General features: G+C 40.1%; 1 protein-coding gene across 1 annotated transcript in view; it reads right to left on the bottom strand.

The window, feature by feature from the left end:
• The window catches only part of MEIS1 (Meis homeobox 1), a 195,119-nt gene that overhangs the window by 97,236 nt on the left and 75,626 nt on the right, over positions 1-22,257 (bottom strand). Inside the window, exon 8 of the mRNA XM_073553781.1 lies at positions 2,679-2,824. Coding sequence (XP_073409882.1) covers positions 2,679-2,824 — 146 coding nt within the window. The remainder of the gene's footprint in view (positions 1-2,678; positions 2,825-22,257) is intronic.

Genomic DNA, 22,257 nt, shown 5'->3' with positions numbered 1-22,257 from the left:
ATTTTATAAGTGTCAAAAACTTGTAAATAACTCATGAAATAATAAAGTTACATTAAAACCAAGCACACCATTGTTTTTCTTGTGAAATTCTCAATAAGTTTGATGTGTCACATGACCCTCTTCCCATTGAAAAAAATAAATTTAGTTAAAAAATGGCTGACTTCAAAATGGCCACTGTGGTCACCACCCATCTTGAAAAATTTCCCCCCTACCATATACTAATGTGCCACAAACAGGAAGTTGACATCACCAACCATTCCCATTTTATTTAGATGTATCCATATAAATGGCCCACCCTGTACAATAAAGCACATGATTAAATACTCCCCTTCCAAATGCAACTAATAATGGGGAATCTCAATCAAAACCCTAATATTTGAATATATGAAAACCATACATCCCTTTCAGCTATACCAAGAGATAGAGAGAAGCCAAGCATTTTTCAGTTACATCTCTATGATTTAGTAACTTAACTTTGCAACCACTAGAGATACTGCCATAAATAATTCACTGGATGGATGGGTGAAAGGGTATTAAAAACTAGAAAGAGGTTAATAACGATAGGCTTCATGCCACCTCAATCTAAGAATAAACACTTGTGTGGTTCACGACTTAAAACACTAATTGGTTCATTGAGTGCATGAAATACGTCTGAGTCAGCAATACCCGTACATTCAATGAACCACTCAGAACCAATTCAGACAATGCACTGTGCTTTAGGAGTCTCCGGGGAGCGCACAGGAAAAAAATTATTACACATTGTTGATTTCCTTTTGGATGTAGGAAACGAGCAGAATAACTCTCACTGTGAACTTAAGTAAACATTCGCTGTATATATTGATACTAATGCAAATAAGTTTAGAGCTTATATTTTATGCTGTTTATTTAAGATCTGTTACATTATGTTTAGCAAATTTTGACATGAATCTTTATGTGTTTAATGGTTACGTTACAACATTAACAGGCCTGGGTTTGACAATACTAAACCTCTGAGTATTTGTTATGTGCACGTGGAGATAACAAAATAAATTTCCTGTATTTTACTTGTCTTTGTTTATAGATTACATTTTATAATTACAGCGATGATAATATGGTCTTATCGGCTATATCTATATATAGGCTCAGTACTAGAACAGCTAAATATCATTACAAAGGGGTTAAAATTTAAACACACTCTTCCACCAATCACTTAAATATAACATACGCAAAGAGCAGCGGTCAGATCAGCGCCCATGACGGTACCAGGCAAACCTGGTCAATACAAAAATCCTTCTTCCTGGTAGTTGAATGTTATCATCCTAGGGGCCTCTTGTGATTAGTAGGTCACCGTGATGTCATGATAAGGTTAAAGGTAGGTGCACACCAGCTTATTTTCTCTCATTTGAGAGAATCAGACCAATTATGCAAATCACGCTCATCAGAGCATGTTCTGATTTTCTCACATTAGGAGGAGAACAAATTCCTCTATCTTCTCTATTTAGTCAGTCCTTGAAAGTTGGACTGCACTCAGATGTCATTTTCAATAGACTCATTGATTTGCATGGCTGAGGGCAATCTAATAATCGGACCAAACTCAGGCATGCAGCGATTTTTTTTTTTGGACCAAATTGGTCAGAGGAAAAATCGGACCTGTGCACTGCCTGATTGCATAACATGGGGACATGTGCCATCCGTCAAAGACGATGGATAGCACTCCTCTGATTATTACGGTCATGTGCACAAGCCCTAAGTCTGACATGTTAGGAAGAATTGGTTCTCCCCGTGTTTGCATGGGTTTTCTCCAGGTACTCCGGCTTCCTCCCACATTCCAAAGACACACTGATCTTGAATTTAGATTGTGAGCCCGATGGGGACAGTGCCAATAATGTCAATAATGCGCTGTGGAATTAATGGCGCTATACAAATGAGTAAAATAAATAAATAAATTTGTCCTCTTAAAGGAGTTGTCCAGGACTTATATATTAATAACCTATCTATAGGATAGATCATCAGTTTCAGATTGGTAGGGGTCTGACACCAGTCGATCCCAGTTGATCATCTGTTTGCGATTCCTGTGGAGGCCCGGATATAAAAAGTGTACAGAGGCATAAAAGCATGGGTCCATACATTTTCTACTGGCTATTCTTGGGATAGGTCATTAAAATATATAAGTTCTAGACTACGCCTTTAATTTGGTGTCCACTGTGCTTATGGGATTTAAAGTAATACTAAACAAAATAAAGAGAAGTGTAATTTGATAAATATTCTATGCTTCTTGGCTTCTCCCCACCAAATGATGGCAAATATTCATTATATGCTTATATTTAGGCCACTTTCATCCCACTTTATAAACATTTGGAACCATTTCAAGGCATTTTTCCCCTTACCCTACTTCCCCTGCCAGCCAAAAGATCAACTCCAAAAATTAAAAAGTATCCCTTATGAATTCTGCAGATCTTTCTACTCCTCTCTTTTTGTCAATGGCGAAGACATGGTTTATTTTACCCATTTATGCGCATCCACTTGAAGGGGCAATTAAGAAATTACCATGACAAAAAAAACAGAAGGCAGTCGCAGTATGAAGACTATTCTGCCAATTTCACATAATTTACTGCACATCATTTAAATTAAAAAAAACTTTGCAGAACTTTTACTGAAATATTTTTTTCTTGTAGTAAGTACATAGCAGATGGACTTACCGTTAGATGTTGGAAGAGCCATGCCCTCATGATGTTTGTGGCTACTTTAGGAAAAATACCACGCTTTTTATGACGCTTTTTATCTTTGTCTGGGTCGTCGTCGTCTCCTGTGCTCGGCGAGGCTACACTGTTGTCCAAACCATCTCCTGTAAAAATACAATTCAGATATTGGTTTATCTTTTCACACCTACATTTATAAATGCATCAAAAGCTTGGCAATGTAAAAAGTCATGGAATGTTTACTGAAATTTTTATGAAAAATCTTGATATTACACAAAAATTTCAATTAAAATAAAGATTTAAAAAAGATAGTACATGATTTACAGTTGTAATATATTAAGGTAGGTGCACTATCCTGAAAGTATCTGTCCCATATACATTTGTATCTATTATTCCCTGTTGTCATCCGTTGCGTGGTAAACAAAGGCTGAGTGTAGAGTTTTCAAAGGAAATACTGGCAAAAGGATCAGAAAAATATATATCCCCATTATTATTGCTTTAAAAAGGATGTTCACTCTTTACCATTGATGGGCTATCCATAGGATAGGTCAACAATGTCTGATCAATGGGGTTGTGACACGTAGTGTCCCCCAGGCAACAACGATCAGCTGTTTTCAGTACTGGGGGTGGCAAGAAGTTCTTGGTTACCGAGCTACTCTGGCTGCTGATAGTGGCTGCGGACAGCTACTGCACATTCACACCATATTGATTTGGGCTTGGTACACCTTGGTACGCCTTCCTGGAGCGTAACAATATTGTATCTTACAGTTATTGTTAGGTTCTTTAGGACGTAGATCTCGGGATTTATTCTGACAGAATTTTATAGGCTGAACTGGATGGACTAATGTCTTTTTTCGGCCTTACTAAATATGTTACAATGTTACTATGTTACATGATGTCTAATTTCACTTTAAGTACAGAATGGATCACTACACACCATTCCATGTGGGCAACTCCATGGAGAGGCCTTCATAAAGGAACGTCACACTGCTCTAAAGGTACTGTCACACTTAGCGATGCACCAGCGATCCCGACCAGTGATATGACCCGGTCAGGATCGCTGGTGCATCGATAAGTGGTCGCTAGTGAGCTGCCACACAGGCAAATCTCACCAGTGACATCGCAGGGGTCGGGGGTCGCTACTTTCCTGTCAGACGAGGCGATCCTGACATCCTCCCACCCACGTCCACGCGTCGCTCGTCTCCACAGCAGGAAGCCCCAGCAGGAAGCTGACGACGAGAAACTGTCCAGGACGTTCTCGCGCGATCAGCGATAACCAGCGGGGGAGCGGTCGGAGGTAAGTATCAGACATAGCGATATCGCTAGCGATATCACTATAACGTCACAAAAACAAGTGACGTTATAGCGATATTGCTAGCGATATCGCTTAGTGTGACAGGCCCTTTACTCCTGGGAATAATGGTGTGCAGCACGTTAGTCTTTATTCCAGGTACACTAACAGCCCAGTGCTACATTGATTTTCTTGTGGTACCGGTGGTACAACCATTTCTCCAAAGTGTTCGAGGAACTGTTTTTCAACAAAACAAGCATGTTGCTTGTGCTACCGAGAGCAGCCTGCATTTCCTAAAAGTGCTACCATGGTCTGCAGCATCTCCAGACTTGTCTCCCACTGAGGACATCTGGGATGTTATTGGTCTGCCATTACAAAAGGAGCGGAAAGCTGCGGATCTTGATACCGTAATTTGCCCAAGTACATTCAGCAAGGCAGAATATTCCTCAGACAATAATCTCAGTGATAGTAGCCAAGGCGTTTAACTGCGAGGATTTTGGGGAGTGGCGCACATACTCAATACTAAATAAATCGAGACGTTTTGAAAAATATAGTTTGCATTTTTTCAGAATTTACAAATCATAAACACCTCTATCAATTATGTGATTTCCATAATTCCATTACTTTTCATTCTTGGTGTTGGAATTTCAGCATTGAGGAGTGTATATATCAATCTGCTCAGCTTCTCCTGCTCTATTTTATGATGCCAGCAGGCCAAACTATATGTTTTTTTACATGATAGGCTCTCTTTAAATCTGTAATTTTATACGTTGCTAATGTTAGATTGATGATGTTCCTTAAAATCAAGCAGAAAGTAAAAAGTAAAAGTCCTGAGCTAGCGAAGTGCACAATTCCAAGTGGCTAAGACTGCTAATAAAAGGAAGCTGTATCATACTCTGATGCTCTATGAAGTATTTAGCTGACAATAGGATAAGCTCCATTAAGTTTAATAAAGTGATGAAAAAGGAAAAACACCTGAGCCGCATACTCTATATACACCAAACTGAGGTATAGGGATATGTCACCGATCCTTATCATACTAGACTAGTCCGATGTGGCGCCTGTAGTATGAATGTAAATGACAGGTTCCCCTTAAAACCTCTAATCAGTTTGTTACTTTTTGTAATAAAGCTTTTCGAGGTGACAAACAATATGACTACCATTATAAAGACCACTTGAGTTCTTGCTCAGAATATCATTGGTCTTGACTGAAAAGTTCTGATTGTTCTGTCGATAACAATGATTTTTATGCTGCCTTAAAAATCATCGTCCCCCATGAACAAGTGTTATGCCCATTCGTTTGGTTATTGTCGGCCTGCTTAGATGTACTGGTAATCTGAAACAAGTGGTGCTATGAATTCCTCTTATTATTTTCTCATCTGAATGGGCCATTAATACAGATGACCAAAAAACTGGTGGATATCTTACTAATTAATTGGACCACTCCATATGTGAGGTAGCACTCCCTAGAGCACAAAAGAATAGAGTATTAATATAAGTCCAAAAAAACCACTGTAAATAGAGCTGAACATAATTTGGGACCGGTAATAACTCAGTACAACCTCTATTTTCATCATTTACACCTCTGCTCTTTCTGGCATCTTTGTTCCAGTAGGCGGTCCTATCAGTGACTGACAGTGATCTCTGTAAGCACACTTATAGAAAGAGAGCTGTCAGTCACTGGTACGACTGCCCACTGGACCCAAAATACCAGAAAGAGCAAAGGATTAAATGATTAAACCACAGTTTATTCTGAATATTTTCTCACAAAACTAAATATTAATCTTCTCAGCTCCACCTGCTCTATAACATGGTGCCTGCAGATAGGACTGCATTTTCATCTTGACAGGGTCCTTTTATGTTTTAACAGCCAATCCTTTTAAGCCTCTACCAGAAGGGTCTCACAGAGAAAACAGCAATGTTTAGTGTTCCGGTGTATGGAGAATTTAGGAGAGAGCGCTGTCGACCGAACGATTGATAACTATCTGATGTGCATGGGAGCTTATGGATAGTTTTGATAAATCTGTTCCAGATTTACATTTATTGCGGAACCATTATTTATCTCAGTTATATAGCTCCATCATATACCGCAGCACTTTAGAGACACTATAATGTCCGTCTCCATTGGGGATTCACAATTTAGCTTCCCTATCAATATGTCTTTGGAGTGTAGAAAGGAAGCCATGCAAACACAGGGAGAACATACAAACTCCTTACAGATGATATCCTTGGTGGGATTCGAACCCAGGACCTCAGTGCTAAAATGCAACAGTGCTACCGCTAAGCTGCTCATATGGCATCACAATAGGAAGAAGTGTGCTGTCATACAAACTCATGCACACAACTCTGGCTTATAGTTACTTATTATTTTACTTTGAATTTGTAGTTTGTGGAAAATGGCCTTAGTATGAGTATCCTGGTGAGGGCCACAATACTTTATGCTTATGCATTTAAATTGCATCTCCATTAATTATACATTATTATAAACAGAGGTGTGTTTAGTATTTGAAAATCTCAAGTGTGTAAAAAAAACAAAACCTGCAAATGATATGTAAATGAACCCCGGGCTAGTGGGCACATGTTTCTACCAACTGGAGTCCTAGGAATACATGTGAGAAAAACCTTAAATCTACAGTTAATTTGCAATGTGTCTGCGGTAACCCTAGTGAAACCATAAACAATGACTTTGATGAGGTGACTGGCTCTTCAAACCTGATCTGTTTGTGCTGGGATTTTCCTATTGTTTCATTGCAAAAAACCATGAAAATCTAAAACGGCATCAAAGAAGCAAAGACCCGTCGAAGCAAATCATCTGCATTCAACATTTCAATGAGCCAATCTACTTTATATGCTAAAGAGGAGCCATTCTGAAAGAGAAATATATATTTGTTGATTAAACAGCACAACAATTTTTGCATATTTGAGCCGATTTTTCTTTACCCGGGGTAGCCCGCCACTGTGTTACTTTTTACAACCTGCTGTAATATTAGAAATAGAAATTCAGAACGGCACCAGCTTTAAACGTTACAATAATATAAGAAAAAAAGGCAATTGATTATTTATGGAAATATCTAGTACGATCCGAACGTCATGACTTTTTATTAAGCTTTGTGCATCAGTAGATAATCAAGGCCTTAAAACAGCCTTAGCTTCCCATTACCTCAGGCAAAAGAATTCCTGAAAGCATGCCTTAAGGGCACCTGAATTATATACTCCATTAGGAGAGGAAAACCTTTCTGCATTCCGCGTATAACATTCACCAGAAGCTTTCCTGTTTATTTCAGCTTTATGAAAGCAGAAGCATTAAGCACAGAATTTTGTAAGTGAAGACTTATGTAAATACAAAGAAGAAAACCTTTCAAGCGGCGGCCAGATCCCCTCCTTCCATCTCTGGCAATGACCTATCCCAAATAAAGGGTTTCTGTTACATCATTAGGTCAAGCCAAAAACAGCCCTAGCTTAATGCATAGTTTGTTCTTCCTACTGTTTTTAGGCAAATAGAGCTACTTTGCTCCCATCTGGGAGGAAAATTACACTGCTGAGCTGTAATCTAAGTCAAGATTTTCATTGGAAGCAAATGCGTTGAATCCAGTGTAAATACTGATGCGTGTTCAGAAAAGCCTAAAACAATAAACCCTTGCTCTTGTCCGACGACGCGACTTAAAGAAACAGAGAAAAGAGAAAGCAAACAGCGAGGAGGAATATTTTGTCAGGAAATGTTTTGATATTGTGGATTCCGAGATTGTGGACTTTCGAACGTCTTCCCACCTCCTCGAAATCCTTCCCGACTGTAACACTAGACACATAGGGACTTGCTACCTCTAGTATGGAGCACACTTTTCTAAAATGTATGGTTGTAAGATGTTATCCATATTGTAACCGGGAAGCGAAGTGATATGACAACCAAGACGAGAGTTTGAGAAAGGGAAATTGAAAATGACACTACTGAGCTGTGTAATTTTATTGGAAGAAAATGCATTGAATGCAGTGTCAACACTGACACGTGTTCAGAAAAACCTAAAGAAATAAACCCTTGCTCTTGTCTGACGACCCAACTTAGGCTAGTTTCACACTTGCTTTTTTTTGCAGCGCGTTTTTCCCGCAAAAAAACGCATTGAAAAAACGCATACAAAAGCATACAACTGCTGCGTTTTTTTCAAGCATTTTTATGAGCATGCATGAAAAAAACGCAGCGTTTTTATGCATTTGTATGCGTTTTTAGTGCGTTTTTACCGCGTTTGCGTTTTTTTCCAACATTAGGTGGCCCCTCACACTAACCCAAACCATGACTTTACTAACCCTAACCCTGACCCTAACCCTAACCCTAACCCTGACCCTAACCCTAACCCTAACCCTGACCCTAACCCTTAACCAAACCATACTTAACCCTAATCCTGACCCTAACCCTGACCCTAACCCTTAACCAAACCATACTTAACCCTAACCCTGACCCAAACCCCAACCCTAACCCTGACCCTGACCCTAACCCTAACCCTAAACCCCCTTAACTAACCCTAACTCTAACCCAAACCCCTAAATTCCATGGTTAAAAAAAAAAACGCATATGCAAAAAAACGCATACATGAGCATGCCAGTGCGCACATATGCGCATCCATAGGCTATAATGGCCATTTTTAGCGCAAAACGTGCGCATATGTGCGCATGCGCTTTTTTGCAGGGCCAAAAAATGCAACATGCTGCATCTGGAAAATACAAACGCACACCCCAAAAAAACGCAGCGCATGAAAATCGCATACATGCGCTTACAAGCGCGCAGGTATGCGCACCCATGTTAAATATAGGGGAAAAAACGCATGCGCACATATGCGTTTTTTTCCAGCGCTAAAAAACGCAAATGTGAAACCAGCCTTAAAGGGGTATTTCCATCTCCAAGATCCTGTTCCAATATGTAGTAAATGTAATCATAATAATGTTAACAAATAACTTCAATTAGAAAATGTAGTATAGTTCTTCTGATTCGCTATGTCACTTACCCCATGTGCAGAGCATTGCAGTAACTTAGGTATCCATGGATACGACCATTAACAGCTAAGTAACTTACTGACTGTCACTATATGAGTGGTCGTAACCATTGATACCTAAGCTGCTGCAATGCCCTGCAAATGGGTTATGTGATGTAGCAAATCAGAAGAAATAGTCTACATTTCTAATTGTATGTATTTGGTGATATTATTTTTACTACACCTACTACATATTGGGACTGGACCTTTGACATGGGAATACCCCTTAAAAGAAACAGAAAAAAAGACAGCAAACAACTAGGAGGAATATTTTGGCAGGAAATGTTTTGATAATTGTAGATTCCGAGATTGTGGACATCAAGCGTCTTCCATCTCCCCCCCCCACCAATCCTTCCTGACTGTAAAATTAGTCACATAAGGACTCGATAACACAGCATGCTGTCCAGAAATATAAGGTTGAAAGCTGTTCTCCATATTGCAACCTGGAGGTGAAGTGATATAACAACCAAGGAGAGAGCGGGAGAAAGGAAAATTGTCAGAGATTTCATTCCTGAGCTTGATTTCTCCTGCTGCCAAATGAAGGCAAATTAAGAAGGCAAGCTGAAAAGGTGGAAATAATCACAAAAATGATGCTAGTCCATAAACAGGCGTAGAGCCTCATTAGTATAACAGTAGGCTCCACTGGGGGATTTCTACTCGATTTGCTGATGCCATGAGGAAGTGCCACAGGGCAACTTTGGCCAGCTGCTAATGGCTTCTGACAGCTTCTTAGCAACTAGTGCTAGCCACGTTGTGGCGCTTGCTAGTGACAGAAACTGAAAATGTCATATTATCTGCCCATGTGTCATGAAGTCCGTGTGGCAATTAACTAGTAGGCCAGTGACTAAGAGGCCAGAGGCTCTGAAAAATGGCCTGTGGCAATTCTGGACAGACTAGGCTCATCTTTTTGCATTTGTGCTACCCATATGCAACATTACAATGCACAGGTCTGGCTGGCATTACCTTTTGTCTGCGTCCCTGATGGGTTGGGTGTACTCCCGTCTGCAGAGAGATAATCTCAGCAGCAGTCACTTTAGGCAGCGCATGGCATGATCAACCATGTTAAAAGTAATTTGTCTTGATATGATTGTTTGAAATAGCCCTTTAATTGGCAATACCTGATTTTCAGTATTTGAACACCGCCTCCGAAAAGGTGCGAGCTGTTTTTCTGCTCTCGTAAATTAGTCTAAAAGGATTTAGGATCACTGAAGCAGACTCATTGCCTGTCAAATTGCTCCGAGCACAAGAACTCCACACAGCAACTAGACACTATTTAAAAAACATCGAGCCCCTAACAAGCAGGAGAAGGACCGGGGTTCCTCATTTCAGCTCCCCAGCTATCACTGCTTTCCTCGGTGTGTCAAGCTGTCAAACCTTTCAGCAGCGCCATTTGCTCTTTCAAATAATCTTTAAGAATTGTTTAGGAGGAAAAAAAATGATAGGCTGTGATATAAAGCAAAAGGCCAGCCAACAAACAAAGGAATCCTGGACTGCAAGTTCTTGCCGGGCAATTTCTGAGGAGACCCCGGCCTATCCCCATGGAGTAATGCAGGTGACCTATAGTTGCTCAGGGAGCTCAGATTTCAAACAGTCTCAAATCAAACGTCCCATAGTTGCCTATTTAAGCACACCCAGGCATTTAGGCCATGCTATCTTGTTCCTTTCAAGAAAGGATAAAGCAGCATTTATAGAATTCAGGCCATTCAATGGGTCAAACTGGCCATGTCAGCAGGGGTCCTTCTCATGCAGGTCAAGACTCCCCTCCCCTCCTCCTGCAACCTTCCTTCCCACAGTCCGTCAGTATTTAGAGGAGGGAGGCACAAAGTACTAAGGAAAATTTCCAGGTCATGACAATGTTTTCAGCCTTTATTCTTAACAGATCTGGGAATTATGTATACTATAGCACGATTATTTCGGCCACAACATATTATAAAGGGTGCAGAGGGAATATATACACTTGAGTGTGAGCGAAATACAGATGTATACATAAGACTGAAATAAAGAAATACATAGTTAAATACAGTGGATTGATATGGGATACATAGATAGATAGATAGATAGATAGATAGATAGATAGATAGATAGATAGATAGATAGATAGATAGAGCTTTGCATTCACATTTCTTGATAAGACTAAATTGGATAATTCAGTGTATTTAACCTTTTAATCAACAGACTATCTTTATTACACAATAGAAAGTGTTTCCCTTGTGACAATATGCAAAAAAAAGATCTGAAAAAAATATGAAAGAGATGAAGCACAGAAGAGACAGTTTTAAGCTGTGAATTTAAGAAGAGAGGGTAAGTAGGACGTTTAAGACTTTTAAGCCAAGTCCCAGGCAGCAGCAATCCCTCAGAGGACCATTAACATACTGAGGGCATTTTTATAAGGCATTGTAAAAAGAGCTTAAAACTTGTAAAGAGTAATGTGTTAAAGAGTTAAGTGGTGCACAGTCATTTTCACCATGAATTTAAAAAAAAAAGCACTACTTTGTTGGGGGGCCTCTTGCTTTGGGACGTGCACAGCTGCAGAGGCACAATAAAGCATATATGACTACATAAACCAGGCGTCATTGTCACAGCCGAGCAAAATGGACTGAAGTAACAGCACATTATTTTATTTCCCCCAGAATGTAGGGAACATGGATTAAACAATATATACAGCATAAATTAAGAGACCACTGCAAATTTTCAGTTTGTCTGATTTTTCTCTTTATAGGTATATTTTTCAGTAAAATGTAAATTGCTCTTTTATTCTATAAACTACTGACAACATGTCTCCGTATTTCCAAGCACTAAATTTTGTATTTATTTTCAGAAAATGAGAAATGGTCAAAAGAACAAAAAAATACAGTGCTTGCCAACTTCAAATAATGCTAAGAAAGCAAGTTCATAATCATTTAAAAGCAACAATACTAACGCTTTAACTCAGGAAGAGTTCAGAAATCAATATTTTGTGGGATAACCATGATTTTTAATCACAGCTTTCATGCATCTTCCACCAGTCTTTCACACTGCTTTTGGGTGACCTTATGCCACTCCTGGTACAAAAATTTAAGCAGTTCTTTGTTTGATGGCTTGTGACTACCCATCTTCCTCTTGCACTTCACCCCAGCTGCCATTTGCCATTCCTTTTGTAGGTCACTTGATGTCATCCTATGGTTGCTGAGTGATATTCGAATAAGATGACGGTCATCCCAGTCAGTGGTGAGTCGTTTTTGCCCTCTGCCGGTCTGTATCTTTGTTGTCCGCAATGTCTGCTGCTTGACCTTGCTGTAATGGACTGCCATCTTAGAAATTTTAAGGATGGAGGTAACATGACGCTCACTGTATCCCTATGCTAGTAAAGCCAGAATTGAGCCCTTCTTTTCCTCACTCAGGAATTTTCTTTTCAACTCCTTTTATACTTTCCTTCGTTAAATAAGATTTGGTTCAGGTGATCACCTAATCAGAAGAACATTAAGTAGAATGAGGTGTACTCTGGTTGGAATTCAACTGACACTGGAAAGGCTGTCAGACATGTAGAGCAGCTGACTTTTGTAAAACTATGCAGTGGTCTCTTACTATATACGCTTATTTATTCTCCTAGTAATGCTGCCTACTTCATGTAGTCCTACTTTATTCTCCCACAATGTTCTCATTCTGTATTACATCTATAGAGATGATTAACAGCATACATTACCAAGTCAATGAATGCTTAATGATGCATTCACCTTTACCTTTTCTTTTTCTTGAATTTGGGTAAGGACGTCAATTTTTACAAAACAAAATCAATACAGTACCATGACATGCTAGAGAAATAGAAGACAAGCTGCAATTCATATCACAACCACTGGGTGACCACTCAGATGCATATAGCATGGACATCTCGGGATAAAGTATCCCAAAATCAAATTTTATATTTATAAAAAGACTATTTTCAAGCCTCACATTTCGAGATTATGGGATTACTGTGGGATAGATGTGGGAGTGTTTTTATAATATAAATGGCTGCAAATCTTTCAGTAGACCCCAAACTTATCTGCTTTTTACATGGTCTGTTTTGCTATTAACCTGCAGATGTGGGGTTAATCTGCTGGTTAATAGCATTGTTAAAATGCATGTAGTGTAATGCTGTGGGGAGAAAATGAACTTCATTTCCCCAGCAGAGTTCCGGTTCCAATCATAGGGGCAATGTCGGTGCTGGTTCGGTCACCTCTCTGTGTATGTCGTGAGTATATAAAGCTACGGCTGTAACCGCACCCCCGACCGTAACTCTCTCACTTTGCATTGGAGCTGGCTGTCAGTCAGTGCCGGGGACTCTGTTACAGCGGTGCCTTGTATACTCAGTGCAGTAACTGAGCCAGCATCGGCATGACTGAAACCGGAATGCTGCAGGGGGGAATAAAGTTCATTTTCACCCTGCAGTGTCCGGCTAGGTGTTAACGCTATTAAACTGCAGATTAACCCCGTATTTGCAGGTTAGTAGTGCTTTCTGTGTTGATTTATTCCCTTTAAAAAGGTAAACTGAACAAAAGCAGAAGTCAGTGTTCATCTTAAAGGTATGGCCTCATATTCATTCTTCAGGGACGCACCACTACGCTGATTCCTGGTTTCCTGCTTGCCAGGCATCAGTGCACTCCTGAAGATTGACAGCATGGTCACTCCACTGGTAGGAACAGTATTTTCTCCTATGCTGCAATCAGGGTGTAAAATATACAGAAGGTAGGTGCATACCCCTTGCCTGGGATACAGGTCACTTCTCAAAGACTGCAGAGGTGGACAGTAACTTAGTCATTGAGCAGTAGATGACAGAGTTATTAATCCTCCATGCTTGAGAACAAAAAAGATATTTAATAAAATGGAGATTTCAATGTTGCTTGTTTTACAAGCAATTTTACCCATTTAACAATATGAGACAATTAGTCTAAAGATCTAGTGCAGGTCTGAAGCCTCTGTCACTCCAGCTCTATTCTCCACCTAGCACCGGTTCTTTCTTCTTGTCTGACAGCTTCTATGCTGTGTGATGTCAGGCAAATGAGTCATCCTATCAGAAGGAGGCGATGCTGAGCAAGGAATAGAGCTGGAGTGACAGCTCTGTAGCATCATTTGCATATCAGTTGAACACTGATTTCTTAGAAATGGAGGAATAGCCTGAGAGGAAATAGAGCTGGCATGACAAAGTCTTTAGATCTACAAATAGCTCTTCAGTGCCATTTGCATATCAGTTCAAACTCTGATTTATCAGTAATGGAGGAACAGAGTGGACAAATAAAGGTGTTTCTGGACTTGTCGTTGAATGAGTTACATGCACATATAAATAGATTTGAGTGTGAAATCCTGCTCATAGGTTCCTTTAAAACTGACCACAGGTTGCTATTAACAGCAGCTTGTATTCTGCTGAAAGATTTGCACAGCGATGGCAATGAGTCTGAATTTCTCAGCAAGACAATGGCGGTGTTCTGAAATATTTTGGAATACTCCTCAGAAATCAACTAACCTTTTAACATGTGAATATTACTTACGCGCTCAGTAGTGATATTTACAATGTTTCCTGCTCTAATTTCACTTTCATCTTCTAATTTGGTATCAAATATGCATGTGGCTGGGAGCAGAAAAAAGCCACAGGGCAAGGGTTAAATTTGGATTTGGCACTGACACGGTTGCACTGTATATAAAAGGTTATGAACTTACTTTATGTTTTAGTGTGACTGGTATTTAACATAAATAATAAAACCAGCGCAAAGTATTGTTTGTTTATCTGGAATCTGGACAGTGTCCCAGGCTCCCTCACTGTTTGTAGAGTTTACTGTTTCTAATTTTCCTTAATAATTACCGAAATGAGCAATTTAATTTGGAAAAGATGCAATTGCAAACTACAATGAAAGACATATAAATATTTTTAATTTGCAGTCATTAGCAAATGTCATGGAATAGATTTGTATTCTAAACATATTGTGTACGTTGCTAGTAATTTTGGGTTTGAGCTACACTTCAGAATAATTGTTTCTTTTTGCCACATACGTGCCTGCAACGGACAGATCCAGCTTTTGTGGATTTACTAATTTTAGTACTAATAAATAAAAGAAAAAAAAATAATTTGGGATAAAGCAAATAAAAAAATAGCTCAGAATTAGGCTCGCTTTCTTTGCAGTGCCACATATAGGTAGTTAATCTGTAGCATTGCTCCAAAGACTCTTTGCATTCTGGATTTCCTTAAGGTGAATCGTTACCTACTGAGGAGAAGTAATAGAATGCGTCGCACTATATTTGGCCATATGGGAAATATTATATGATTTTGATAATGGTGAGGCTTCCAGCATGTTGGGATATCTTTGCAATTAAATATGTTGCGGCGTTGCTCTGATTCCTTGTGTACTGTTTATTTCAGCACAATATCTTTCTATGTTAATGATTTTAATCGTATGACTGTAAGCAGGGGTGTTACTAGGACTTAACAATGGTTAGGGAGGCCCATCCCAGAACATGATCTGGACAATAAAGAAAACTGCAGTCACAAAAATAATATCATATCTTCAGTCGCAAAAAAATTATCTTCTATAATTTGAGCAGCCAACAGTAAGTGATAATTGTGCTTTATAGCTGATTTTCTATGCACAAAACACTTGCAGTTATTACTACTACTATTGAAATTTACAGTATTGTGCAAATTATTCCGGCAGGTGTGCAATGTAAGAATGCATTCAATTCAATAATAGAAGCGCTAATAGTTTATTTTTATCAATGAACAAAATGTTAAGAGAGTAGAAAAAAAAAGAGAAAACTAAATCAAATCAATATTTTGTGTAACCACCGCTTGCTTTCCAAACAGCATCAATTCTTCTTGGTACACTTGCACATAGTTTTTGAAGGAACTTGGCAGGAAGGTTGCTCCAAACATGTAGGCAACTAACCACAGATCTTCTGTGGATGTAGCTTGCACAAATCCTTCTTCATGCAATCCCAGCTGACTTGATGATGTTGAGATCAGGGTTCTGTGGGGGCCATATGATCACTTTCAGGACTCTTTGTTCTTCTTTACACTGAAATTGGAGGTATGTTTGGGGTCACTGTCCTGCTGCAAGATAAATTTGGAGCCAATCAGCTGCTTACATGATTGTAGTGCATGATGGAATGACCCCAAACATACAGCAAATGGCATTAAGAACTATCTTCAGCCTAAAGAAGAACAGGAGTCCTAGAAGTGATGATATGGCCCGCAAAGACCTCTGATTTCAATATCATCAAATGTCTGGGATTACATGAAGACACAGAATGATTTGCACAATCCATAGAAGATCTGCGGTTTGTGCTCTAAGATGTTTGTAACAACCTATCTGCCGAGTTCCTTCAAAAACTGCCTGCAAGTACAAGTGTACCTGGAAGAACTGATGCTTTTTTGAAGGCAAAGGGCAGTCACGCCAAATATTGACTTGATTTAGATTTCCCTTTTGTTCATTCACTATGTATTTTATTATTTGATAAAAAAAAATAAACTATTAACACTGCTATTTGTGAAAGCATTCTTACTTTGTAGCATTTTTACACTCTTGTTAAAAAATAAATAAATATAAAGATATATATAAACACACACACATACTGTATATACACACACAAATACACACACACACACACATATATATATGCCCACACTCAAAATGAGCATTTAATCTTTAATTTGTTGGGTCAAGTAGTGGCACCAGATCATGGATCAACTTAAACAATTGGATTTAAAAAAAAAAACAAGTCAATAAGCTATATACGTGGATCTCAGCAAACTTGTCCAGACAAAGGCGAGACAGCTACCTTAATATCACTTGGACATTCCATGACAATTCTTTGTGTTACTTGCTTGTTTTCAGTCAAAAGAGTCACTCTCAACAAATAAAAACCACAACAGCATTGCTAGGTAACACCAAGAAGGCATTCTTCCATAATACAAAATATGTGGTCATAGCCAATCTCTCTTGACTGGCTAAGATGAATGAGTTTGGCTGGGTAAAATCCTTTCAGAAGGTATAAAATCTTCCTAACATATGCATTAAAGACATAGTAGTATTTAAGAAATATTGCCATGAGCAATTCACTTTTCTCCTGCAAGGATCACTGTGTTAATAGATATCTACAGAGTAGATTTGACTAAGGAGCCATATACATTAGATTAATATTGGCTCAACCAGATTTCGGCAGGACCAAACATTTCTTTATTGTACATGGAGGCTCCTTATTCTCCTGGGATGGCAGATGTTTGGCCATAGACATGGACAAAACTATAGCATGGTGGCTCAGTGGTTAGCACTGTTACTTTGCAGCGCTGAGGTCCTCAGTTCAAATCCCACCTGTAGCACTGCTACCGGCGCCCCTGCATGGTGTCCCCTTCTTCCCCCATGCAAGATGCCGGATTACTCACTGCCTCGGCCCTCAGCTTGGTCTTTGGCGTACTCCTACTTCCTGATTCCTGTATGCACGGCGCATCTAGTACAGGTGTGAGCGCGCTCCCCAATTCCTAATGTGGCAGCATGTGCATTTTTGCTGCTACTAGAGAGTTGTTAGGTCCCCTGGTCCCAATGTGGCCAGTTTCCTGAATCTGTATCCAAAGTCCCCTGGTCCTCATGTGGCCAGTCCTTTATCCGTAGTCCTCTGGTCCCGGAGCAACCAGGGCCTAAACTTTGTCCCCTGGTCCTGGAGTGGCCAGTGCCAGAACCTCGTCCCCTAGTTCTGGACTGGCCAGTGCCTGAACTTTGTCCCCTGGTCCCGTAGCGGCCAGTACCTGAACATTGTCCCCTAGTCCCGATGTGGCCAGCCCTGTACCCAAAGTCCCCTGGTCCCAGTGTGGCCAGTCCTGTTCCTAAAGTCCCCTGGTGCCAGTGTATGAACATTATTCCTCAGTCCATGGGTCACCTAACCCTGATCCAGTATCCTAGACCTGAGTATGTGAACTAAGCGCCCTCAATCAGTGTCACCGTACCTGACCCCTGGGGTCTGCAGCTGCAGTACCGGGTTCTGCCCAGGAATGGTACCTGGATGGTTACCTGCCGCACAAGCTTGGCCTCACCATTAGAGGCTCCAGTAAGCACCAAGGTAACTGCTTAGTTATTCTCCTTCCTGTATAGGTGTAGGGTAGTGGACTGCCTATGCACCTGTCTGCAACAGGAAGGTGAATGCAAGATGTGCAGTAAATGTACTTGACGTGAATTGGTGTATATATGTGGGGAGACAGCTAGAAACAGTGAAAGATGGTAAAGTACTGGGTTTTGACCACTAGGGGGAGACCAAGGAAAAGGAGATGGTGCAGTACTAAGTTTTGGCCACAAGATGGAGGCAGGGAGCAGTGAGAAAAGGGCTTATCAGCAACTTAAGGCTAGGAAACCGCATAGTCATGGTGGGTGGAGTTACAAGGGCTCTAGAGGAGAATTCCCGGGGAGGGGAATAAAAAGGCAGAGAGTTCCAGAAGTAAGCCAGTCCAGGAGGAGGAGTTCAGTAGAGCAGGAGACTGAAGGAGGAAGAGATAGAGAGAAAGAACTCCAGGAGGGACTGGAAGGAGAAATGGTCAGGGGGGTGGCCCTGACAGGAGAGCCGCAGGACAGAGGAAGCCCAGGGGTACCAGACGGAGGGACTCGGATAGGCGAAGCGCTGTGATGGTAGGCCTAGGGCAGCCACAGCGAAAGAACCACGAGGGACATCAACTCAGGAAAGAGAAAAGGTGAAAGGTACCCGGGCCTGTGTGTACGGAAGCTGTTGTGCTGCTGTGGTCGTCGAGAGGACTGCCAATAAAGAGAACCTGTTGAACGTGAATATGTTTCTGTCTCCAGTCTGTTCGCGGCGAAAAAGGGACCACCCCTCAGTCGGCACACGTACCTGCATAGGCATTGCCCTGGTCCAGAAATCCATATGTGCCACGATTGGGGGTAACACCAGCAAGGACAACATCTGCAATAAGTTTGTATGTTCTTCTGGTGATTGTGTGTTTACTCCTAGTTCTTCCACATTCCAAAGATATACTGATCATGAACTTAGATTTTGAGCCTAAATGGTGAAAGCGCTGTGGAATTAATGGCACTATATAAGTGAGCAAAATAAATAAACTATATGTATGTACCAAAAACTGGAAAAAAAATTCATAATAATGAACATCACAACTTTAGAAAATCAGTTCAGGCTTTCACAACTTCCCATAGCTCAAAAAATAGTGTGGTCATCAATGCTTACACATCAGTTTTGTGGACACAAGCATTTTTAATTCTGGAAAATTCATTCATTTAGTCCCTTGAATGAGCCGTCCAGTGAAATCAATCTGCACGTTCTTCTTTCTACTCTAATGGGCACTGGCACATGCCACCCACTTCAAAATGTAAACACTGCATGGGAAACACATCACAAAAGTTTTTTTGTGCCTTTTCCACATTTAACATTTAATCAGTGACTGATAAGGAACAATGGCTAAGAAAACAGCCGACATATTTGTGGTGATTGGGTTCATTCTAACAGTATCTCCTAGTAAATTCCCTTCCTCTCAGATGTTGATTCTAGATCGAGTAAACTTAACACAATAGGTCACATAGGTCTCTACCTGTTTACAAAAATGTTTTCCTTAAAAAGAGGCCTTTTAGCATCACAGAGGCCAAGTTATTTTAATTAAAGGAAACAGACACACAGACGGCCAGAAACAAGAAAATGATACAAGACTGAAATATATCATTGAAGGCCTTCACAGTAGACCCCTCAGAATTTTGATCACTTTGCCGCCATCACTTTAAGATATGAAATCGGCTGGGTTTCCATTGATCAGTTGCATCTAGATCATTATCCTTGATCACAGCTGATGATCTCAAAACTGTATCACTTATTTGTTTTTTACAAGTGCTTACTACAAAATCAGCTGGATTGTCAAAAACAACATGCAGCATTTATGGATCTCAAGCACCACTCAAGCGATTTTTTTATTTACGTATCTACTAGTGATGGGTGAGCGTACTCTGCAGTGCTCGATACTTGATCGAGCATCAGGGTGCTCAGTCGAGTATCAAGCAGTGAAGAGTATCTCATCGTGCTCGAGTGTTTGGGTTCCCGTAAGAAGCTCTTTTGAATAATCTGATTCGTGCGCCGCACTGAAATGGGGTATGACAGAGAGCCCATCATCCAGAAAAATGCTCGAGTTTCACGTTTACTTGTATTATGCTCGTTAATAGACCGTCCGACATGCTCAATTCGAGTACCCAGCACTCGAGCATTTCAGTGCTCGATCAAGACTAGTATCTACTAATCAAAGGTCCCTGATCCTAGTCTTACCAGCCACTGTCTTCAGCTTTTCCCGGTGTTGCTCCGGTCCTGTGACCCCATCTTACAACTTCTGACTGATTGGGAGCCAGAGGTAACGATCACAATGTCTCAGTGTAAGTCTTTGAGAGCCAGGTTATGGCCTTTTTATAGACTTACATTGAGTTGTGACTTACGGATCGCTCAGCAAACAGTGAAGCAGTCGAGCAGGTGACAAACTGCTGGAGACCGATCGTAGCAGTGCAGATAAAAAATGAAGGTGGCAGCTGGTGAGCATAATACTAGGGGAAGGGAACTTAGATTAGTAGCACCAGGGCCGGCCCGAAAGTATAGGCGAACTAGGCGGCCGCCTAGGGCGCCGACCCAAGGGGGCGCCAGAGAAAAAATAGAAAAAATTATAAAAAATCTTTTCAAAAGGCAAAAAGTTTTAGGGATGGAAAGAAAAGTGTACATATTTAAGGGCAAATATGACGCAAGAGAGGTTGGTTGGGTTGGCAACAATTTCGATAGAATCTGAAGTTGCTAAACAAATTAATCTCGGTGACTTAGTGTCATCCTTTTCAAAAAAAAGGCAAGGAAACAAAAATTTTAATTACCTATGGTCGTTTTTGTTTTGTGTTAGTGATTACTTTGTATATATTTGTCCTATACAACTTCTCAGAAGATTAAAGAGTTAGGAGAGAGTTAATTAATCATTGTTGATGTGGTTTATTTTGCTCCTAAATTTATATCCCAAGTTTTCATCTACTGCCAAGAATAGTAGGGGCGCAACAAAATAGTTTCGCCTACGGCGCCGTAATCTCTCGGGCCGGCCCTGAGTAGCACCAATGCAGCGCTGCAAAAGAAAAACAGCTGGAGTGGTGCTTTTAGTCCTTGAGGGGTCTAGGGCAAAAACTGATGCACTGGATGACAATATATGTAAAGCACTGCAGAATATGATGGTGCTGTGAAAAGGGTGATAAATAATATTAATCGGAACTATCCCTTAGATTCCAACATCAGTTTCTCTACAGCACTTTTTTTTAGCAGGCGGAAAGGAAAAAAAAGCCAGATAACCAGATAAACGGAAATGTGGCCATAGAGGGGCATGAATGATCCATTAACAATAGCAGAACCTGTCAGCTATCTAATCTGTATTGGAGCCTCGCAACTCTTCCCCAATGGCTGATGCCAGGGGAGATGTGGATCAGACGGATCAGACAGATTTCAATTGCTTGATTTTTTTGGTTTTCAGGGAGATAAACAGCAGCCCGAAGTGTCCAGCAATGATTTACTTCCCTCTGTCTACTGAAAACTAATGTGTTCTACTGTGTCAAATGTGAATAGCGAGAAATATTTAGTACCCCCAGCTGTCTGATATGCATGGTCAGCCATAATTATACACATACCCATTATAAAATATTGGTCTTTCCACAAGTCCTTGTTGTTTTGCAGACCGAGTGGTCCACAAAAGATCACAGTGACATGTCCATTTCAATTCGGAGTCACAGATCAAAATTACCCATACAAGTCATTGGGTCCAAGAAAATCACAGAGAGCACACGAATGACGTCTGTTTTCAGTCTGTTTTCTGTCCATGATTAACATTGCAATGAATAGGAGAAGCTTTACAACTTATTTCTTTATTTTTTATTGGCAAAAATCACTGATGAAACACTGATGGTAAAAACTAATCAAACACCGTTGAAACTTGCATCCAAAACACTGATGAACAGCGGTCTGTGTTTGTGCATATGCTAAAAATCGGAATGAGGACATAGTAATTTTTTTGTTACTTTAATATTCTTAATTTTATTTATTTTACAAAATGTAAAATATTTATTTTTTACTATAGACTCAATTTTTTATATAATAATATTATTAAAAATACTGTATCCTGGTTTATTTGATTATGGCTTCCGGAGCTGGGACACAGATTCCCAATGTAAAAATGAAAATGACCAGGTGCTAAGACTCTCACTTCATAGTTAAAGTATATTTTCATTTATTTGCATATGAAAGAAAGATTTCT

Source organism: Dendrobates tinctorius, unplaced genomic scaffold (genome assembly GCF_039654945.1).
Source record: "Dendrobates tinctorius isolate UK_male_01 unplaced genomic scaffold, ASM3965494v1 ptg000203l, whole genome shotgun sequence".
Lineage (NCBI taxonomy): Eukaryota > Metazoa > Chordata > Amphibia > Anura > Dendrobatidae > Dendrobates > Dendrobates tinctorius.
The sequence above is the reverse complement of the archived record's forward strand: the minus strand, read 5'-3'. Positions and strand labels throughout refer to the sequence as shown.